Source organism: Ornithorhynchus anatinus, chromosome 12, assembly GCF_004115215.2.
Source record: "Ornithorhynchus anatinus isolate Pmale09 chromosome 12, mOrnAna1.pri.v4, whole genome shotgun sequence".
Lineage (NCBI taxonomy): Eukaryota > Metazoa > Chordata > Mammalia > Monotremata > Ornithorhynchidae > Ornithorhynchus > Ornithorhynchus anatinus.
In genome coordinates, this window is record NC_041739.1 from 10,194,854 (window position 1) to 10,218,254 (window position 23,401).

General features: G+C 41.8%; 1 protein-coding gene across 8 annotated transcripts in view; it reads left to right on the forward strand.

The window, feature by feature from the left end:
• The window catches only part of NEK1 (NIMA related kinase 1), a 107,342-nt gene that overhangs the window by 53,387 nt on the left and 30,554 nt on the right, over positions 1-23,401 (forward strand). For 7 of the 8 annotated variants that reach the window (XM_029076499.2, XM_029076505.2, XM_029076503.2 and 4 more), the window contains 5 exons: positions 6,137-6,301; positions 10,872-10,922; positions 11,004-11,238; positions 14,842-14,994; positions 22,869-23,054. In XM_029076499.2, coding sequence (XP_028932332.1) covers positions 6,137-6,301; positions 10,872-10,922; positions 11,004-11,238; positions 14,842-14,994; positions 22,869-23,054 — 790 coding nt within the window. The remainder of the gene's footprint in view (positions 1-6,136; positions 6,302-10,871; positions 10,923-11,003; positions 11,239-14,841; positions 14,995-22,868; positions 23,055-23,401) is intronic. The other variant, XM_039913751.1, reaches the window with a different exon arrangement.

Sequence of the window (23,401 nt, forward strand, 5' to 3'; positions counted from 1 at the left end):
CTGTGTGACTGTGGGTAAGTCACTTCACTTCTCTGGGCCTCAGTTACCTCATCTGTAAAATGGGGATTAACTGTGAGCCTCATGTGGGACAACCTGATCACCCTATATCTACCCCAGCGCTTAGAATAGTGCTCTGCACATAGTAAGCGCTTAACAAATGCCGACATTATTATCATCTTCCACTTAATAAAAGGGGTTGATTTCTGGAACGCTCATGAGCCATGTTCTCCATTTGGTTCTGCACTTGGATCTGTACCCTTTGAACACATAGCATTCCCCCCACCTTCAGTCCCCCAGCGCTTTTGGACAGACCCGTAATTGACTTACAGTAACGTTGATCTCCCCCTCTAAACCTGAAGCTCATCGTGGGCAGGAAACGTGTCTACTGACTTGGTGTCTTGTGTGTACTCTCCCAAGTGCGTTTTACAGTGCTCTGTACACAGTCAGGGCTCAGGAAATACCATTGATTGATTAGTTTCTGTAGACAGGATCAAACCGATGGGAGGATCTGCCAATCTTCTGACGCAGTGAAATCGTAGTAGAACACAGAGACCGAGAGAAAGACAGAATGTTTCTGAAAAATCAGAATCGGTTCCCTGTCACCAGCACTGCTGCCACCCCTCCTCCAGAAAAAGAAAAAAAAAAGATGGCATTTGTAAAGCTCTTAGCATGTGCGAAGCACTGTTCTAAGCGCTGCGGGGCGGGGAGGGAAATATAAGGTGATCAGGTTGTCCCATGTGGGGCTCCCAGTCTTAAGCTCCATTTTCCAGATGAGGTAAATGAGTAGATGAGTTTCCATTGAAGCCCAGAGAAGTGAAGTGACTTTCCCAAAGTCACACAGCTGACAAGTGGCGGAGTCGGGATTCGAACCCATGACCTCTGACTCCCAAGCCCCGGCTCTTTTCACTGAGCCAGGCTTCCAGAAGACAAGGGGGAGGCTGGGGAGGACTCTGGAGGTGTCATGCTACCACCTCCTCGCCAAAGGTCAGAGGGGAGGCCAAGGGGGATTCAAGGAGTGTCATGCCATGGCCACCCCTTTGGAAGGGAGCGGGGAGGTGGTGGGGGAGGCCCGGGAGAGATGGGATCAGTGGGAGGAGACAGAGAGACCACTCCAGGAGGGATAGAAGCCGAGATCACCGGAATGTTCTACCTCCCTCTTCCTCAGCTCTTGTCCCTTCCTCGCTAGGTTGGCGACTACTTAGTTGCAACTACGTTCTGCACACAGTAAGCTCTCAATAAATACGATTGAATGAATGAAAGAAGCCATTTAGATGAGGTGAGGAGGCAAGAAACTGCAGCTGCTTATCCAGTCATCTTGAAGGACTTAACGAGATAAACGGGTCCTAGTTAAAAATGGTGGTAATCATTGGTGGAACCATATGAATGAATAGGACTTAGGCTGTCCTGTAACTCTCTCCCTTATATATACAACAGGGCACCATTCATTCATTCATTCGATGGTATTTGAGCACTTACTATGTAAAGTACTGTACTAAACGCTTGGGAGAGTACAGTATAACAGACACATTCCCTGCCCACAGTGAGCTCACAGTCTAGAGGGGGAGACAGACATTAATATACATAAATAAATAACAGATATATACATGTGTGCTGTGGGGTTGGGAGGGAGAATTAATGAAGGCAGCAAGGCAGGGCGACAGAAGAGAGTGGGAGGAGAGGAAAGAAGGGCTTAGTCCAGGAAAGCTTCTTGGAGGAAATGTGCCTCCAGTACAGCTTTGAAGTGGGGGAGAGCAATTATCTGTCTGATATGAGGCGGGAGGGCATTCCGCCAGAGGTAGGATATGAGTGAGTGGTAGATCTTGTCAGCGGCGAGATAGACAGGGTGTACTTCCCAAGCGTGTAGTGCAGTGTTCTACACACAGTAAGTGCTCAATAAATACGATTGATTGAATGAATGAATGAACCACTCTCCCCACTTTCAGAACCCTACAAAAATCACATCTCAGCCAATTAATAGTATTTACTGAGCGTTTACTGTGTCCAGAGCAGTGTAATAAGCATCTGGGAGAGTACAATACAGCAGAATTCAAAGACACATTCCCTGCCCACAAGGAGCTTATCGTGTAGAGGGGGAAGCAGACATTAAACTGCAAATATGTGTACATAAGTGCTGAGGGGGAGAATATCAAGTATTTCAAGAGTACAGATTTCCTCCAAAAGGAAAAGGGAGTTCCATGCAGGAAGAAGCGCATGAGCAAGGGATTGACAGCGAGAGAGGGATGAAGGCAAGGCGCTGTGAGTAGGGCTGTATTAGAGGTGCAGAGTGTGCAGGCAGAGTTCTGTTGGGGGGAAGAGTGAAGATAAGTTGGGGAGAAAGTTGATTGAGTGCCCTAAAGCCAATGGTCAAATTTCTGCTTGATGTGATGGATGAGCAACCATTAGTGGTTTTTGAAGAATGGGGAGATGGGCACAAAATTATGTGTTAAGAAAATTGTGTGATCAGCAAAGTGAAGTATGGACTGGAGAAGGGAGAGGCTGAAGGCAGGGAGATCTACAAGGAGGTTGATGTAGTAATCGAAATGAAATATGACACGTTCTCAAAGAAGCATAGTGGCAGTTGGAATGTAGAGGAAGGGGCAGATTCTGGCTGTGTTTTGAAGATAAAACCAGCTGGATACGGTGACCAGATGATTATGCAGGTTGAAGGAGAGAGAAGAATCAGGGATAATATCAAGAGTGTAGGTTCGTGAGATGTTGGAGGAGAATGGTGGTGCGGTCAACAATGATAGGAGAGATGCGGGGAGCAGGAGAGGATTTGGGAGAGAAGATGAGTTCAGTTTTAGACATGGCGAGCTTGAGGCAGTCCATCCAGTTGAAATGTCCAGAAGGCAGGAGAAGATGTAGTATTGCAGAGAAGGAAAGAGATTTGGCAGACATCTGTATAAAGATGGTAGTTGAAGCTGTGGGGATCAATGTAAATGGACAATAAAAGGAGACCCAGAATTGAGCCTTGAGGGACCCTTTACTTAGTAACTCTGGACTGAAAGCTCATTGTGGGCAGAGAATGTGTCTGCTGTATTGTTGTGTTGTTCTCTCCCAAGCACTTAGTACAGTGCTTTGCACACAGTAAGTGTTCACTAAATACAATTGAGCGATTAATTGGGTAGGAGGCAGGAGAGGCTCCAGCTAAGAAGACAAAGAAGAAGGGGCCAGAGAGGTAGGAGAACCAAGAGAATCATGTCAGAGAAACTAAGGTTTGATAGAATATCAAGGAGATGGGGGTTGTCCACAATGTCAAAGTTTGCTGTGAATCCATTGTTGGGCAGGGATTGTCTCTATCTGTTGTCGAATTGTAGTTTCCAAGCGCTTAGTCCAGTGCTCTGCACACAGTAAGCACTCAGTAAATTTGAATGAGTGAATGAAAGAAGGATTAGGATGGAGTCGAGTCCATTAGATTTTGCAAAGCAGAGGGTACTTTGGAGGGAGCAGAAGCCAGATTACAGGTGATCGAGGGGGGAATTGGAGCAGAGAAGTGGGGGCGGTTGTTAAAGGCAATTCATTTAGGAAGTTTGGACAGGAATGGCAAGAGGTAGATGGGACGATAGCTGCAGAGGGCAGAGGTTATGGGAGGAGATTTTTAGGATAGGAAATGCGTGAGTGTGTTTCAAATAGGCAAAGGAGCCATTGGAGAATCAGCAATTGATCATGGGATTGTCTGATACTTTCCTGAGCTGGGATTTTTGCAAACTAAGGATGATGTAGCAATATTTCCATCGGATTCTCTGATACCCCGAAACTGCTGGTTTTCCAAATGAAACCATAGAGCTTGCTTCTGTCTTCCCAAGTGCCTAGTTCAGTATGCGACACTCTTTAAGGACGCATTGAGGTGATAGAGAAGAAATAAACAATTCTGGTTGGGGTGCAACGTCTCAACTCTCACTTGGTGGCAGTGTTGTTTAATATTTAAACCAAAACAGTGGAATTAGGTGATTTAGAAGCAAGTCTAAATTAACCATGAAATATGTTCCGCTCTTCACGAGTATGTCCATAAATTTTTTGGACCCCCCCCCCCAACTATCACTTTCCCTAAAATCTACAGAGAAATGTTTATTCTTGTGGTATTTGCATTTTTCTTTAGAACTTTAAATTCTGAAAGAGGGGGACCATGAAATACCTGTACTTTCATTGCCATGTTTTCTTTTTTTGTTTTTGATTTTTTTTTTGTTATCTAGTCTTCTGTTATTTTCCCTTAAATCCCTAATGAAATCTCTCTATGAAGGGATTTTAGTTGTAATATTTAGATTTTAGTTCTGCCCTGAGACATGTTTCTATTACAGGTTTTGGCTTAAACAATGTAGGGAATTGAGAAAAGTTTGGCCGATTTAGAAACCTGTTTGGGTACTGGAAGCTGCAATCATTCCCCAACTCTAGACTAAGCTCGTTGTGGGCAGGGAATTTGTCTGTTAAACTATCATACTGTATTTTCCTAAAGTGCTTAGTACAGTGAACTCTCCTAAGCACTTAGTACAGTGCTCTGCACACAGAAAGCGCTCAATAAATATGATTGAATCTAGGGGAAATTTTAAACTTTTAACTTATTTAGAGTCCATACCCCCTAAGCCATTAATTACGTACCACCCCCACCCAACAGCACTTATGTACATGTCCTTATAGTTGGTGTCCTCCCTTCCTATAATTCATTTTAAAATCTGTCTCCATCTCTAAGTAGTAAACTCCATAAGGCCAGGATCATGTCTACTTCATTGTATACTATCAAGCACTTCGTACTGTACTCTGTGTATAGTAAGAACTCATTACTTACCATTCAGTGATTGTGTAAAAAAGTACACATGTGCCCAGTATCAGAAAAGTGCTATAGAGCCAGTTCTCTTTAAAGTAGGGGTCTGCAAAAATGAAACCTTCAGCACCCAGAGAACTGGGTGTACTGCTAATATCATGTTTGTACTTGTCATGCAAAGAATAGTCTCCCAAACATCTCCTATTTATTACTGAATATTTATGAAGTGCTAATAGTGTTCTAAGTGTGCAATAGAATAAAAATGCAACACTACTCTTACTTTGTAGCAGTTCGGTAAACTTCAGTAGTTTGCACTGTTAGACAAATCAGGTCTGCTGACGTGGCTGGCATTAGTAGAAATTTGCTTTTCCTGGCAAAGTAAGCCCAGAAAAACTGATCAGCCCTGATTATTAGCTTGGGTGACCAGGAAGGCCATCATCTCACTCATCCTCCAAGCAACCTATTGCCACTGTCGGACGACTGAATATCGGGGTGGATGGACCCCTGCCCTCATCCAGTTATGGTATTTTTAAAAAAATATTTTGAATATTTTTAAATATCAGGTATTTGTTATGCTCGAGAGAAAGAATCAGGATGGCTTTTCTGTAGGCATGGTGAGTTCTGGGGTAGTCCAGAGAAAGTCACAGGGACATCTGCCAGACTCTGAGGGTGAGATGTAGTCATAAGTGCTACTGATTCTCGCACTTCCAAGTTCGAGCTGATGCTTCTGAATCCTGGACCTTTCATGGTAGTAGTAATAATATATATTATGCACCTGGCTTATTAATATGTATTATACACCTGTACTACTAAGCGCAGGGGCAGATTCAAGCTTATCAGGTTTTACACAAACCGTGTCCCACCTGAAGCTCACAGTCTTAATCCCCATTTTACAGATGAGATAGCAGAGGCACAGAGAAGTTTAGTGACTTGCCCAAGGTCACACACCAGGTAAAGTGGCAGAACCAGGATTAGAGCCCATTATTGTGTGCAAAACATCATGCCAGGAGGTGGGAAAAATATGTGGGTGAAAATTAGACGTGGTCCCTGGTCCCCCTCAAAGTGTTCGTGATCAAAGGGGTCTTTCTACAGCTTGAGCAGAAGCCAGAAAGGAGAGAGTGTTTGGAGCAAGTGGGAATCGGCAGGCTTCATACGAAACCCTAAAGTTACGGCTCCAACTTGGAAGCGCGTTACCGGTGCCTGAACAGAGGCTGGTAGCCTAACTAAGATGGGATGGAGACCACAGTTGCTGGACTCTGTCATTTTCTGGTGTAGTAGTGAAAATCTGCACCCTAAAACTGTCTGTTACATGTGCTGCGTCTGATATGCTTTTTCTGGCGGCTCTGAGGGCTAATGGACTGTGATGCTGTCGTTCAGTTGGTAGCGAAGGAAGCAAAGATTCCCAGCAATGTGGCACCAGTGGAGTCTGGTCTTTCCCAGGGGCAGCAAGAAGCAGATGGCTCTCCTTCCAGGCAGCAGTTGCCACTGAAGCCCAGTGTCCCTGTTCTGTCCATAACTTCGGCTTTGAAAGAAGTGGGTGCGGTATGTATTCGGAAATATCAGTGGTACCAAGGTAGGATGGAAGAGAAATCACCTTATAGCAGTTCGAGAAAAAGATGTTGATCTAAAGCTAATGTTAATGTGTGATGTTTGATGACTCTTTCACAGACGAAAGACCCATTTTTCTTTATAATAATGGCCCGTAGAAAATATCTTTGGTGGCGGTGTATGACTTTTAGATTTTGGGGGGCTAAAATGTCCGTGTATTTCTGTGCTTGGTGGTCTGATTCATTTATTCGTAGCTTCTTGCGGACAGAGAACTTGTCTACTCTGTTGCATTGCACTCTCACAAGCACTTAGTACAGTGGTCTACACACAGTAAGCACTCAGTAAATACCACTGACTGATGGACAGATTGATACTGATACTCATTAAGATCCATTTCATGAAGACATTGAAATACCAAAGTGAGATTAATTTGGACCAAATTGTGTGTAACAGATGAACTTTGTCTCACCCATCAGTAGACTTGGACTCTGTTGTTTTATCATGCTGTAATCCATTGTATTAATTGAGCACACACTATGTTCAGCACACCGTACTTAGCCCTGGGGAGAATATGATATAACAAAATTATCATTCATTCATTCAATAGTATTTATTGAGCGCTTACTATGTGCAGAGCACTGTACTAAGCTCTTGGAATGTACGAATCGGTAACAGATAGAGACAGTCCCTGCCCTTTGACGGGCTTACAGCCTAATCGGGGGAGACAGACGAAAACAATGGCAATAAATAGAATCAAGGGGATGAACATCTCATTAAAACAATAGCAAATAGATAGAATCAAGGTGATGCACATCTCATTAACAAAATTAATAGGGTAATGAAAATATATACAGTTGAGCGGACAAGTACAGTGCTGAGGGGAGGGGAAGGGAGATGGGGAGGGAGGAGCAGAGGGAAAGAGGGGAAAAGAGGGCTTAACTGAGGAGAGGTGAAGTGGGGGTAGAGAGGGAGCAGAGGGAAAAGGGGGAGCTCAGTCTGGGAAGGCCTCTTGGAGGAGGTGAGCTTTAAGTAGGGTTTTGAAGAGGGGAAGAGTAGGCCTAAAATTTGTATTTGGGAATGTGGTACACATTACAATACGGTACAAGCCCTCTTCTCTCTTCCCCACTGTTAATCCAGCCCAGTTGTGTCATAGTACAAAAGGAGGACTGAAGGAGTGCTGTTTTCTGACCCTAGGTAGGGTCAGGGTTCTCCCTAAGACCCCACCCATCATGGACATTTTCCTTATTTCCTGAGCGGAAGGACTATTTCTAAGTAGAAGGGCTTCACACTATTTTGGCTGCCTTGAAAGTGATCTCAAAGATACCAGGTATTAGCCCTTTGAAAAGGTTTATAGGTCAAATAATAGGCATAATAGACTTTTTACTAAGCAGCACTTGCAAGTAAAAAGGCTTCAGCATTCTGAAGCATAATGGAATTCTCTAGTTTAGAGATAACGGAGGCCTACACAATTTTCAAGGCAAAAGTCTCAATTCGATAGGGTAAAAGGATGTGGCCTAGCGGATAGAGCACAGGCCTGGAAGTAAGAGAAGAACCTGGGTTCCAATCCCAGCTCGGCCACTTGTCTGCTGTGTGACCTTGGGTAAGTCGCTTCACTTCTCTGGGTTTCAGTTACTTAATCTGGAAAATGGGGATGAAGACTGTGAGCCCTTTGTGGGACAGGGACTGTGTCCAGCTTTGTATGTACCCAGAGCTTAGTATAGTGCCTAGCACATAGTAAGTGCTTAACAAATACCCCAATTATTTTTATTATCAGTATATATGAATATCCCTTCCTCCTCAAACCTATGCCTAGGAGCCAAAATTTTCCCACCCCGATGAGTGTTGCTTCTGTTTATTTTAGGTTGAAGAAGCATAGCAGAGCAGAAAGAGCATAGAACCTGAGAGCCAGGAGTCCCGCTCTGCCACTGATAATATGATCATAATTGTCGTATTTAAGCACTGTGTGCCGAGCCCTGGTCTGAGTGCTGGAGTTGATATAAGCAGTGTAGCTCAATGGAAAGAGCCCAGGCTTGGGAGTCAGAGTCATGGGTTCGAATCCTGGCTCTGCCCCTTGTCAGCTCTGTGACTGTGGGCAAGTCACTTCACTTCTCTGTGCCTCAGTTCCCTCATCTGTAAAATAGGGATTAACTGTGAACCTCACGTGGGACAACCTGATTACCCTCTACCTACCCCAGCGCTTAGAACAGTGCCCTGCACATAGTAAGCACTTAACAAATACCAACATTACATAAGTAGATGGAGCACAGTCTATTGTGACTTTACATGGCACTTAATCTCTCTGGGCCTCAGTTTCCTTATCTGTAAAATGGCAATAATATACCTACTCTCCCTACCTCTTAGACTGTGGTCCCTGTGTTGGCCAGGGACTGCATTCAATAAGGTCATGCTGATTCTGTCCCAGCATTCGGCTAATTCTTAGCACATGAATTCTTAACCAGTGCTATAATTAATTGAGCTCGGCCTGTTCGCTTTTACCAGTGCTCCTCAGTTAGGTTCCAGGATAGCTGAAAGATGTTACATAGAAAGAGTAGCCAGAAAGACTGTACTGCAGCCATAAAACCACTGGTAGCTTTCTTTACAGCCTTATCACTAATATATTAAGCACTTAAAATATGCAAAATGTTATGCTAAAATCTATAGAGTAATTAAGCAAAAATTAATTGACAGTCCCTGGCTCACCATTCAAGTGGGGGAAGCCATACATACATAATCCAGTCAACTATAAAAAAAAAATTCACCAGACAGTAAGTAATTCTTTTGTATTTCTTTTTTATTTTCCCTACTGCTGAGTATAATGCTCAGCACAGAAGAAGTGCTCAAGGAATACTATCGATTGACAGACTCAACAGTCAGATATGTCAAACGAGGTTTAGAGGTGATAGTCTTAGAATTATAATAATAATAATAATAATGAAGGTACTTGTTAAGCTCTTACTATGTGCCAAGCACTATTCTAAGCTCTGGGATAGATTCAAGGTTACCAGTTTGTCCCACATGGAGCTCACAGTCTTAATCCCCATTTTGCACATGGGGTAACTGAGGCACAGAGAAGTTAAGCAACTTGCCCAAAGTCACACAACTGACAAGTAGAGCAGGGATTAGAACTCACGGCTTCTGACTCTCAAGCCTGGGCTCTTTCCACTAAGCCACGCTCTCATTGCTTCCTCTGAATGCTGCTTAGTGAGAAACGGCCACGTCCTTCCCAACCTTCTAAAAGTAGTGATAATTATAGAGCTTCAGCTTTTCGGGGCCGGGATTCTTCTGCCGTGGTTTGGAGTAGGTAATAATAAAAGCAATTACAGTATTTATTAAGTGCTTACTGTGTGCCAGGCACTGTGCTAAGCGCTGGAGTGGATATGAGCAAATTGGGTTGGACCCCAACTCATCCCATCATCCCTTTTAGACTCGTGGGCAGGGAACTGCTCCACCAACTCTTGTTCTGTTGTACTCCCCCAAGCACTTAATACGGTGGTCTACACCCAGTAAGCACTCAATAAATACCTTTGATTGATCCCCACAAAATTTCATGATCTTCCAGAGCTAACATTCTTTTTCTGGTTATATGCACTTCTCCCTAATTCCTTCCTTTTTAGTTTATGACAAAGACCTTGTAACTCTTCCATTACTGTCACTCCTTTGTGGTGTCCTGTATGGTGCCCAGACTTCCAGGTCGTCCACCAGTCAGTCTCTCTAGTGGTGGTGACTAATCATTCCTGGTTTCTTTTAGGGGGAAAATGTGTCCCTTGCCTCTTTCAAATGTTTCAGTAAGCTGCCACGTCATGCTACCATACGACCATTTTTCCAGGTGGCACGAAACCAAAGATGAGCACTGAAACTTTTACTCCTTTCAGTTCATGTTTCTGTTGCTCTTACTGCTTTGAATACTATCACCTATTAGCCTGATTCTAGAACTGCTGGCCTTCGTTTCTTTCTTTAAGTACTGATTTATTTCCCATATAACCTTGCTTCAAAATTCTGTGTGGCTCAAAATGCTGCGATGAGGCTAATCAACCTTAGGATTGTTGTCATTTATTAGTGTACATTGGTTCCGATTCATTTCCAGATTCTCTTTACGTTGAGAAAAATAAACCTATGTAACCAACCCTTAATTTTACGCAGTTACATAGCCCGGTTATAAAGGAATGCTACAGATAATGTAAATAACTTTATTTAAACAGCATCTTCCGTCTCGTTCCTCCCTCAATATTGTCCACATTTGTCTATGAGAGACAAAATTGACTCATTCAAAATGAATCTCTTCCTTTCCCTTGTCCGTTCTGGTGGAGATGGTCAACAACACTAAAATGTCCACAAGAAAGTAGTGTGTTGCAAGAGGAGGGACTTTGCAAAGAAACTTAAAAATTGAATAATCGAGCCATGGATAATTGGAAATTGACCACTTTTATGCTAATGAACTTGAATGTGACAAAGCAATTTTACAGTAATAAAAATATTAGCATGGGTTTCAGAATAAAGTCATAGACTAGAATAACAAAATAGATTTCTAAAAACATTCTAATTTCTTAATTTTCTGGTTTTAAAGGATGCCCAGGGAATCTCGGAGGAAATGAAAAAACCAGATATTGCTCTTCAAGTGAGTAAAATTTGAATTAGTTTTTCTATTGATATTTTATCCTGGTTCATATTCATATTTTTAAATCTCTAACTCTTTCAGAGTAAACGAGAAATACTACGCAGGTTAAATCAAAACCTTAAAGCTCAGGAAAATGATAAAAGGAAAAAGGAGCAATTTGACATTTGTGAAATAGCTTTGGACAATGATATTAAGAATCATGAAGAGGAAGAAGAAAAATCTGTTTTAACAGATCGTAAAAAATGGGAAGCAGGGGCTCAGCTGGTAGTTCCTCTAGCACAGTTAACGATGGATGAGTCCTTCTGTGCAAGTGAGAGTAAGTATCAGAATTTTAGTGTGTCATCTTAAAGCTGATTTACTTCCAGTCTTCTGGAATCTTTCAATTTAATACAAAGTAACCCCAGTAGGAGCTAATGAAGGGTTTTTGTACGATAGATTCCAGTTGCTAAGATTAAGAAGAATACTGAATTATAGCTACTTGTCAGTTTTTTCTTCTTGGAAAATATAATGGAATTAAAATAAATGCATATATACCATATACAGTTACCGTTTTAAATCGGTTTGACTTTTTTTTTTCCTTTTGTAGTGATACAAAAGAATACCATAAATTTCCCGTAATATTCTGGTAGAAACTGGTTGTTGTATTAACCAAAAGAAATCCACCAGCAAATTACTGAGTGACGAATTAAGATTATAAATATTTCTCTTTTAAGAGTTTACTTTCATTTGTTTAGATTGTGTATTTTATATTGCAGGTGTTCATAACACAAAGTGTACATTGTTTACAGAGCAAATTTTTGAAATATATCACTAATTAGTCAGTATATTGACTTCTTACTGTGAGCAGAGCACAGTACTAAGTGTTTGGGAGAGTATAATGCAGCAGAGTTGGTAGACACACTGCCAGCCCACAAGGAGTTGGCAACATTTTGTACTTCATTTCATTAAGCTGGTATCAGAAATAGCTGCTACAGGAAACATTGAAAAATCAGAAAGCCTCCCCGCCGCTCCCCCCAGCACACACACACAGCCCCAGGAGGTTGTCATGAAAATTGAGAATGACTGACTTAATGCGAAAAAGGTTATTTTTTTAGACAACCTCACCAAGTTCTTTCTAGCAACGGACAAAGACTCAATGCCCTAAAGTAAATAACAACAGTTTCTTCCCAAAAAGTAGAAGGTGGGTCAGTCTGTAGGTGGGGAAACTGTAAGCAAACCATCTCTAAGATTAGCCCTTTGACTAGTGACTTTAAATGGAAATAACTGTATCATTTTGTGGTGGTAAGTACTGCATTACTACTGAACATACTGAACAATTTAGTATTAGTACGTAAGTCCCCGATGTAAGACTTTTGCAACGCACCCATTACTAAACCAACGCTGCCCCTTCTCAGCTGTGTGACTGTGGGCAAGTCACTTCACATCTCTGTGCCTCAGTTCCCTCATCTGTAAAATGGGGGTGAAGACTGCGAGCCTCACGTGGGACAACCTGATTACCCTGTAAATCTACCCCAGCGCTTAGAACCGATCTCTGCACGTAGTAAGCGCTTAAATACCAACATTATTATTATTATCATTTATAGACTTGTGGTTTTAGTACACAGCATTACTAGTCAGATACCCCTATTTACTGGGTCATTTTTTCTTTTCATGTTAATTTCGGTAAAATTTGTACTGCCACTGCTTCTTCGGTGGGAAAGGAGTCTCTGTGATTTGGTGGGGAGGGCTTCCTTCCTCCTCCTTGCAAGGGCATGTGGTCTTTTGCTACTCTATGGGAAATACCAAGTTACTTCTGTATTCTCATCTCCACCTTTTTCCGTGGACAGTAGTAATAGGAAAATGCAGTTCGATCATTGAATCATTCAGAATATTGACAGTTCCGCTTTTAAACACCCCAAATATAACTTGTCCCAAACAAGACTCATCATTCCCCCTGCCCGCCTTGTCTTTCCCATCCCTGTATACAACAGTACTATCCTTCCTGTCTCACAAGTTTGTAGTATGGCATTATCCTCAACTCATCCCCCCTTTCAACCCACATAGTCTCACCAAATTGTCGGTTCTCCATTCACAACATTGCTTAAATCCGCCCTTTCCTTTCCATGAAAACTGCTACTCCGTTGATCCAAGCACTTATCATTTCCTGCCTTGACTACTGCATCAGCCTCCTCACTGACCTCCCTCTCTCCCGTCTCTCCCCACTCCAGTGCTTTCTTCACTCTGCTGCCCAGATCACTTTTCTGAAAAATGTTTGTCCATGTCTCCCCACTCCTCAAGAACCTCCAATGGTAGCCCATCCAATTCCACATCAGACAGGAACTCCTTACCACCCGCTTTAAGGTACTCAATCAATCTCCTCCTCTTGCCTTACCTCACTGATGTCACACCACACCCAAATTCTCGCACTTTTTTTGTTTGTTTTTATGGTATTTGTCAGGCACTTACTATGTGCCAAGCACTGTACTAATCACTCGGGTCGATACAAGATAATCAGATTGGATACAGTCCATCTCCTATATGGGGCTCACGGTCTTAATCCTCATTTTACAAATGAGGTAACTGAAGCCCAGAGAAGTTCAAGTGACCTGTCCAAGGTCACACAGCAGACAAGTGGCGGAACCAGGATTAGAACCCAGGTCCTCTGATTCCCAGGCCCCTGCTCTTTCCAATAGGCCACGCTCTTGCTTCGCTTCTCTTGACGCCAACCTCCTCAAAAGTAAATTGTCTTGTCGTGCCTATCTCACCACCGACCCCTCACCCACTTCCTCCCTCTGCCCCGAAACTCCCTCCCACTTCATGTATGCCAATCCACCAACCTCCCCGCCATCAAAGCCTTATTAAAACTGTATTACTTCAGGAGGCCTCCCCCGACTAAGCCCTCATTTCCCGTAGTACTTCTAACTTCTGTGTCGCCCATGCCCTTGGACCTGTACCTTTAAGCACTTGATATTCACCCCACCCTCAGCCCCGAGCACTTGTGTACATACCCCTAATTTATTTTAGCTTTTCTCCCCCTCTAGACTGTAAGCTCCTTGTGGGCAGGGATCTTGTCTGCCAACTTGGTTGCATTGTCCTCTCTCAAGTTGTTAGTACGGTGCTCTGCATACAGTAAGCACTTAATAAATACCACTGATGGATTACTGGTAAAAATAATATATGCTTTGTTTTAAGGTTAATAAATTTCATGCTTATTTTTTTACAAATGCTAAAAAAACCTTCATGCTTAAATTCTGTTATTGAGAATGAATAAGGCTATAGTTTTCTCTGTAATGACTTTACTTTTTGCAGTATAAAGGCCTATTTTGCTAGTTGAGATGAGAAGCTCATTAAGAGAAGCAACTGTTTTGTCAGTCTTCACAAATACGGATTATAAAGAATATTCAGTGGAAGAAAATGCAACTGCCCCTATGAGAATGTAAATTCCTTGTGGGCGTGGAAAATGTCTTGGGCTCCTGTTGTACTTCCCAAGCATTTTGCACAGTGCCGGGCACTTAGCCGCTCAGTAAATACTGCAGCTACTTGAACTCCTGCTCTTTCACATTCCTCTGTTTTGTCAGAGGATAAGGCAGGAGGGAGTCTTTATTTTCACATTCAATCAGTGGTATTTATTGAGCTCTTACTCTGTGCAGGCACCTACCAAGCACTTGGGAGAGGACAGTACAGCAGTAAGAACAGACACATTCCCAACCCATAACAAGCTTACAGTCTAGAGTCCTTTCCCCCTTTCCCTCTCTCCACTTCCATTATTTCATTCCCTAGCAGTTTGTTCATCACTTTTCGGGATCCAGCATCACCATTTAAACTTTTTTCCTCAATATTTTCCAAGTTTCAAACTCAAAATCCACCTTGCCAGTTGAATGTTGTTGGTATTTTGCTTTTCCAAATCTTTAAAAAATGGTTTTCTTTTTTTTTTTTATAGAACACACAGTAGGAGCAGTGATCAAGTTAGACGAGGGTGAACCCCAGAGGCGAATTTGGGGGAAAAGTCCCACGGATTCTGTTCTGAAAGTACTTGGAGAAGCAGAACTACAATTTCAGACAGAAATATTGGAAGTAATGACTGTTCAGAATGGTAAGGAGAACTGGTCCCGTGGCCATTTAAAAAAAAATAAATTAAATTTAAAAAAAAAAATTTAAAATTTATTGGTGTAGATATGTTCGTATTAGTCAAAGGGATATCATTTCAATTTAAATATGAAAGACCGATTCCTTCTTCATTTGGTTTCTTGTTTTGGTGAATTACTTAAAGAAAATGAGGAAAGGAAGGAAAGAGGACACAATGGCTGCGAGAATGCTGCTCTTTTGGTTTTGCTTATGGAGCAAACAAACTTCCTTTGACATGCAGAATCGGTGGAGGCCATGATTTCCTCTCCCCTACCAATGGAGCAGAGTGATTAAGGCTGGAATTGCCACTTAATATCTGAATCTAAACTATAAAACCACAAACAGATTCAAGAGAAATAGCTATCCAAAGAGGTAGATAATTCATAGGGTTTCTTTGGCATTGCTTTGCGTGATATAACCAGAGGCCCACCCATGTTTGTGTGCAAACTAATTATATGAAGAATGTTCTGAATTTCTTCTAATCCAGGCAATAGAAATTAATCTCAGCTAAGGAAGAAAAGGCTTCTCTGTGAAAGTGGCTTAAGCGACTCTTACACTAAGGCCCAAGACCCTACAAATAATTTTAGAAAGAAACAAAAGAAGCTAACAGGATAGCAAATAAAGGCAGAGAACCATCTGTCTCCAAAATAGCAATTTTTCAGAAAAGGGGAGTTACTTCTTGACCCCTGATCGACTCTGATATGATTCTTAGAAGCATAAATATCCATCATTTTTCATGCTTTTTGGATCTGTTCATAAACAGTATATTTGCCACCATTCACTGGTACCTTCATGTGGGCTCAGTTTGGTCTTCTTATCAGAAGAACAAAAGGTCATGGAACAAAGCTTCCTTGAGCCAAAGCAGCCACTTGGTTTCCTCCTGTTGGCACAACAGCAGTGAGTTCTGAACCTCTACTCCTTGCTTGTCCCAATTTTAGATGTGAAAAATAATAGGCTTCTTTTATTCCATGGAGATGTTGGTTAGAGGTGAGTTTGAGAGTGATAAAGTACTGCTATTTTCCTTCCTGTAACTCTCTGGGGTTATCATGTAGTTGTTGTCCATTTGTTTTTGTTATTGTAATCATAATAATCATGATATTTAAATGCTTACTAGTGCCAACCACTGTACTTAAGCACTGGACTTTAAGCAATATAAGCCAGTCAGACACTGTTCATTTCCCACACTGTGATGACGGTCTAAGAGGAGGGAGAGCAGGTATTTGATCCTCATGTTACAGATGCAGAAACGGAGGCACAGACAAGTTAAGTGATTTGCCAGGGCCACGCAGCAGGTAAATGGCAGAAATGGGATTGGAACCTAGGTCTTCTGACTCCTGGGCCTGTGCTCTGTTGCAAGATCCAGGTATGTTAAAAAAACAGCAAACTGGGGACAAAAGATTTAGGTTACAAATGCGATACTTCAATTCTAGGGGAAGATTGGCATATAAAAATATTTCAAGAAGTTAATTTTCCAGTTTTCTAAGTTTTAATTATATTTAGTTTTCCCCTTGTTGGCAGAAACTCAGTTAGGTCTTGTGTATAATTTGAATTAGTTGAGGATACCAATACCTCAACTTAGAGTGGTGTCCAAACCTCAATAACAAGTGGCTCGATTATCTAAAAGAGGGATGAAGGGCTTTGTTGGGAATAAGTTGGTAAATGTGCTTGTAAGTTATTTTTACGTATAGGCATGTCTTTGTTACGACTTTTTGTAGTTAACTGTAATTTCCCTTTAAAATAATTAATACATCTTGGCAAAAATATATAGCAAATACTTCTTTTTTTCTTGAACTTTTATATGAAGGTTTTCGCGGCCTCCAACACACAGAGTGTGAAGATAACTCTGTGCAACTGTCCTATGAATGGTAGGACAGGTTATCTTACTCTAGAGAAAAATTTTTCAATACTTGAAAATGCATTCTGTATGAAAACATTCAGTATCTCAGAACATTCCTTAGTAGCTCACTCTGCTTTATAGTGCATTGTTCCATGGTTATCCCCTACACACTTAAAAGCTTTTCAGATATTGATTTCAGGCTTGCCATAAGCACATTTCTTTACCTGGGGGAAGCCAAGGGTATAGGTCCTGTATTCGCTTTATAGTCACACATATTCTGGAGGCCCAAGATTTTGTAAATAAAGTCCTGAACATTAGGAACAAATCTAGGTATATATGCACTCTTTGGGTTTTCTCCCTCCCTTGATTTCAGCAGCCACTCTGCCTCCAGAAATTCAAAACGGACATAAGATGGCCTTACTAGTCCTTAAACCATAATGTTGCAAACTTCCAGTAAGGAAAGCATAAAGATAGTGGGGCGGGTTATAAAACATGTCCACTCTCCCAACTGGGAAGAAGTAAAAGACACAGAATCATCTTATTGTAAAGTACTGATAACTAAGGTTCTGGGGAGAAGTCAAGTATTGTGGATTAAGATAGGCAGATAAACTGTGTAATAATGTGGGCCTAAAATTAAATGGCTGTATGTGCTCAATGCATTGGATAGGAAGACAGTGTGGACTAGCTACAAGAGTGGACACTCCTAAAGAACTATATAGTGCTGCACGCAAAGTTAGTCATAAAGGGATAGAAACCCTCATAACAGGGAAATGGGGAAAAATAATTAAGTTCAGTGAAATTAAAAGGTGAATAGGTTGTTTATTTGGTAATTACCATATGCAACTTTGACCTTTCTTTGTTTAAAGAATGAGTAGAAGGATTTGGAAAGGAAAAGTTTTCAAACTTAGGGGCAGTTGGAGAATTTTTCTTTAGAGTAAGATAACCTGTCCTACCATTCATAGGGCAGTTGCACAGAGTTACCTTCACACTCTGTGCGTTGGAGGCCGGAAAACAATATCTCTGTGGGCTCTCTTCAGGAGGAGACTGATTTGTTCTCTGCAATTTGGAAGCAGCCATTGAGTGAGACACAAGCATTGAAATTTTCTCTGGGAATCCAGATGAGGTCTGGATCATTTGTGTTTTTGCACAGATGATATCAGGAATATGCCCATATATCTTCAAGTCTACTTCCCTTTCCTACCTGGTGAATGTTTCCTGAAAATGGGTGTTTTAATAATAATAATAATTGTAGTATTTGTTAAGCACTTACTATGTATCAAGCACCATTCTAAGTGCTGGGGTAGATACAAGTTCATTAGGTTGAACACAGTCCCTCTCCCAGATGGGGTTCACAACCAGGCCCCATTTGGCAGATGAGGTAACTGAGGCACAGAGAATTTAAGTGACTCCCCCAAGGTCACACAACAGACAAGTGGCAGAGCTGAAATTAGAACCCAGGTCCTTCTGACTTCCAGGCCCAGGCTCTTTCCACTAGGCCACCCTGCTTCTCTCTAAGTGTAGGAAGCGGTATTCTTCAGAGACTGTCAGTTGAAATGAATGTTTCCTTCAGATTTTGAATTAGATAATGTAACGAATTAAAGCAATCATGTTTTGAAGGATTGATATCAAAGAAACTGTCAGCAGATTTTACCCACAGAATATGTCAAATAATGTCACTTTTTGAGAACATAGTAATGCAGTCAATTTCCAACTCTTTTATAATGTCATATTTTCACATCTCATTATTACTGCATATTCATTTAATGTATTTGTTTTTACATTCTTTAAAGTACACATGTCAGCTGGATGTTATTATTAACATTCATATTTAACACACTTGGTAAGTGGACTTTATCACCCATTTTATTCTGCCAAATATGGAGAGAGTGTTTGGTATGAAAGGGAAAGCAATCAAATTTCTGTGCTATAAACAAGCATTTTACGATAGTGCCTTTATGAATCTTCAGAAGATATTTGTCAGTTGCTTCATAATTTTGTCACAGTTTCTTTATCTGTTCGCAAAGTGAGAGTAAGCAGCAATTAAAGAGTATTTTTGATGTTTCCTCCGTCGTATTTTAGTATTAAAGCCAGTGTTCAGCCAGTTCTTCTATTTCCCAAGAGTGTAGTACAGTGCTTTTACTCAGTAGCTGCTCAGTAAGTGCCATAACTACGACTAATAGTGGAAAGAGCCCGGGCTTGGGTGTCAGAGATCATGGGTTCTAATCCTGGCTCCGCCACTTGTCAGCTTTATGACCTTAGGCAAGTCACTTCACTTCTCTGGGCCTCAGTTCATCTGTAAAATGAGGATGAAGACTGTGAGCCCCACGTGGGGCAACCTAATTCCCTTGTATCTACCCCAGTGCTTAGAACAGTGCTTAGCACATAGTAAGCACTGAACAAATACCAACATTATTATTATTATTATAAGCAAATAATCTTTCAATAGGTTATCATTATCATCACAATTGAAGATTTGCTCCTTTTAAACAAATAAAATATTTTTGTCCAGCTCTTTCCAGAAACTGAGACGAGATAGCACATTAGTAACCCCCGAGTGATTTTCTAGTCCAACATACAAATGAAATGACATCTAGCCAGATGGTTAAAATTTAAAAATTTAAATTAACTTTAAATCAGCACCTTCTTATAAAAATTGCATCTCCTCCAAGAGGCCTTCCCCAACTAAACCCTCATTTCCTCTTCCTTCTATATCGTCCTTGCACTTGAATTTGCACCCTTTATTCACCCCACCTTTGGCCCTACAGCATATTTGATGCATCCATAATTTTTTATTTATACTAACATCTGTCTCTCCTTTTAGACTATAAGCACCTTGTGGGCAGAGAATGTGTCTACCAACTCTGTTATATTGTAGTCTCCCAAGTGCTTATTATAGTACTCCACAAACAGTGTAAGCACTCAGTAAACACCACTCATTGATTGACTGATAAAAGATCCTCCAAGGATCCCTTTGCCTTATTCCTTCCTTGATCTTTCAGGGTTTGTTTTTTTAAACTTTTCACTTCAACTTAGGCCGCAACTTCTCCAGAGATATAGTAAATCCATGTTGGATTGCAAGCACTTTGTAATCAATGAGTCAGTCATATTTATTGAGTGTTTACTGTGTGCACAGCACTGTACTAAGTGCTTGGGAGAGTACAATGCAGCTGTGTTAGTAGACACATTCCCTGCCCACAAGGAACTTACTGTCTAGAGATGGGAAACGTTTCAAAATTAATTATATTTTTGTACATAAGTGCTGTAGGATTGAGGGTACGGTGAACATCAACTGCTTAATGGGTTCAGATCCATTTGCAAGGGTGATGCCGAAGGGAGAGGGAGTAGGGGAAATGAAGTCTTGATCAGAGAAGGCCTCTTGGAACAGATATGATTTTAATAAGGCTTTGAAGGAGGGAACACTGGTGGCCTGTCAGATAGGAAGAAGGAGGGAGTTCCAGGCCAGAGGCAGGATGTGGGTGAGAAGTCGGTAGCATGATAGATGAGATTGAGGTACAGCGAGTAGGTTAGCGTTTAGAGAAGTCAAGTGAGAGTGCTGGGTTGTAGGAGAAATGAGCAGGGTAACATAAGAGGGGGCATGGTGACTGAGTGTTTTTAAAGCCAATGGTATGGAGTTTCAGTTTGAGGTGGAGGTGGGTGGGCAACCACTGGAGGTTCTTGAGGAGAGGGGAAACATGGACTGAAAAGTTTTGTAGAAATATGATCCAGGCAGCAGATCATCATCAATGGTATTTATTGAGTGTTTACTATGTGCAGGCCACTTTACTAAGTGCTTGGGAGAGTTCAATACAGTATGAACTGGAGTGGGGAGAGGAGGCAGAGAGATCAGTAAGGGGATTTACAATAATAATAATAATCACGGCATTTGTTAAGTGCTTACTTTGTGCCAAGCACTGTTCTAAGTGCTGGGGTAGGTACAAGGTAATAAGGTTGTCCTTCGTGGGCCTCACAGTCTTAATCCCCATTTTACAGATGAGGTGACTGAAGCACAGAGAGTTTAAGTGGCTTGCCCAAGGTCACCCAGCAGATTAGTGGCAGAGGTGGGATTAGAATCCAGGTCTTCTGACTCCCAAGTTTGTGCTCTTACAATAGTCAGGGTGGGATAGGATAAGTGCTTGGATCAACTTGGTAGCAGTTTAGCTGGAGAGAACAGTGTGCATTTTAGCAATGTTATGAAGGTAGAACCAACAGGATTTGGTGCCAGATTGAATATGTGGGTTGAGTGAGAGAAATGGGTTGAGGATAATGCCAGAGTTATGGGCTTGTGAGACAGGATGGCGGTGCTCTCTACAGTGATGGGAAAGTGAAGGGAAGGACAGGGTTTGTGTGGAAAGAGGAGTTTTGTTTTGTAAGGGTAAAGTTGGAGCTGTCGGCGGGGCACCCAAATAAAGATGACCTGAAGGCATAAAGAAATACGAGACTGCAGAGAAGGGGAAAATCAGGTCTAGTGACAGATTTGGGAATCATCTGTATTAGAGATACCAGTTGAAGCCATGGGGATGAATGAGTTCTCCAAGGGAGTGGGTGTAGGTGGAAAATAGGAGACCCAGAATTGATCCTTGATGGACTCCCATAGTTAGGGGGTGAGAAACAGAGGAGGAGCCCACATAAAAGACTGAGAATGAGCGGCCAGAGAGATGCGAGGAGAACCGAGAGAGGATAGTGTCCGTGAAGCCAAGGTTGGATGATGATTCCAGAAGATATGGGTAGTCCACAGTGTTGAAGGCTGCTGAGAAGTCAAGGAGGAATAGGGTGGGCTAGAGGCGGGAGGATCTGGCAAGAAGGAGATCATTGGTGAGCCCTGAGAGGGCAGTTTCCATAGAGTGAAAGGGGTGGAATTCAGATCCTAGGGGATCAAGGAGAGAATTGGAAGAGAGGAAGTGAAGGCAGTGGGTGTAGACAGCTCTCTCAAGGAGTTTGGAGAGAGGTGGGCTGGGAACTGGAGAGACTCGTGGGATCATGGGAGGGGTTTTTATTAGGGTAGAGGAGACAGCATATTTGAAAGAAGTCATTGGGGAGTGAACAGTTGAAGATGGTGGTCAGGGAGGGAAGAGGCTAGGAAGCAAGTGTTTTGATAGAGAGCGTAAGGATGGGGTCAGAGGCACAGGTGGAGGGCTAGATTTCAAGAGGAGGCAGGAGATCTCCTCACGAGGTAGTGCTGGGAAAGGTGGTGGAGTCAAAGAAGGGGTAGGAAGAGGGAGGGACTGGAGGGGAGCAGAGAATTTAGGGAGAGAATGTCTGGTAGGTTCAGATTTCTCAAGTATGTGGTCGGGTCATTAGGAGCAAGAGGTGGAGGGGGCAGGGGATGCAGTTTGAGGAGGGAGTTAAACTGTTGAGGGAGATGCACTTGAGAGTTAATAAGGGTGGAGAAATAACGTCACCAGGCAGAGGAGAGAGCAGAGTGATAGTAAACTAGTATGAACTTGAGGTGGACATGGTTGGCCTTATAAGCTCCTTGGGAGAGTATTTACTCTTTGTACTCTCCGAAGCACTGATTAGTTCAGGACTTTGAACAGAGTAAGCACTCAGTAAATTCTACTATTGAATAGTGATTCATTGAAATCTTGTAGAAACTGCTATTGTGCAGAAAGCCTAGGCAGAAGGAAAATGGGGAGGAAAGGCGATGGGATTTGGTGTGGAAAGGGAATGGGAGAGGGAGGTAAAAAAAAAAAAACCCTCACGGTGGCAGTGAACTTGTATTTTAACATAGGTAAGAAACGTTCCAAATTATGATCAACATTTAAAGTATTGGTTTCTCAGGAATATTAGTGGAAAGGAAAATAAAAACAAATTTCTCTAATAATATTGCCCTCCCAGAAGGCAGCGGACCTTGTTGAATTCTTCATAATTAAAATAGGGTTGCAAAGTCCCTGTAGATGAAATAGCTCACCAGGAAGTATATATTCAGGTGCCTACTAATTTTAATTTTGATAATATGCAGTGTTTTTTTGACAGCTAGAATAATTGTGTTCTTTTTGTTTTTGCAGAAATTCTTGATGGGGAAAATGATAAAACAGTAGTCATTGGAAGAGAAAAAGCAAGATTGGCTTCTATTGAAGTAAATCCTTCGACTGCAGTTGATAATACACAGATCCAAAGACCAGAGCCTGGGGAAAGAATCGAATCTTCAGAGATGGGGTCAAGTCCTGTTGTGACGGAACAAAAAGTGGATGGTATGGTTTCTCCTAATGATTCTTAATGAGCCAAACTTTGACCTAATGAAATTTGAAGTGCTTCTTCGAACTTCGTGGAAGTATGGTCAGTTCCGAAATTCGTAGATGAAATTCTCTTCACCCATCAGAAAGTTCAGAATTATGGTTCTCTCAATACTTAACCTTACTGGCATTATATAGCTATCATTTTTACCTTAATAGAGACTCTAAGTATCATCCGGCCAGGGTTATAGTTGCTGTTGGAACCATAACTGTGAATTTCCTGAGATTTTGCATTTGCAAAAATCCCAGCTATAATCATCTATCCGCTTTTAATTTATTTAAAAGATCATTTAATGGCCAAATAC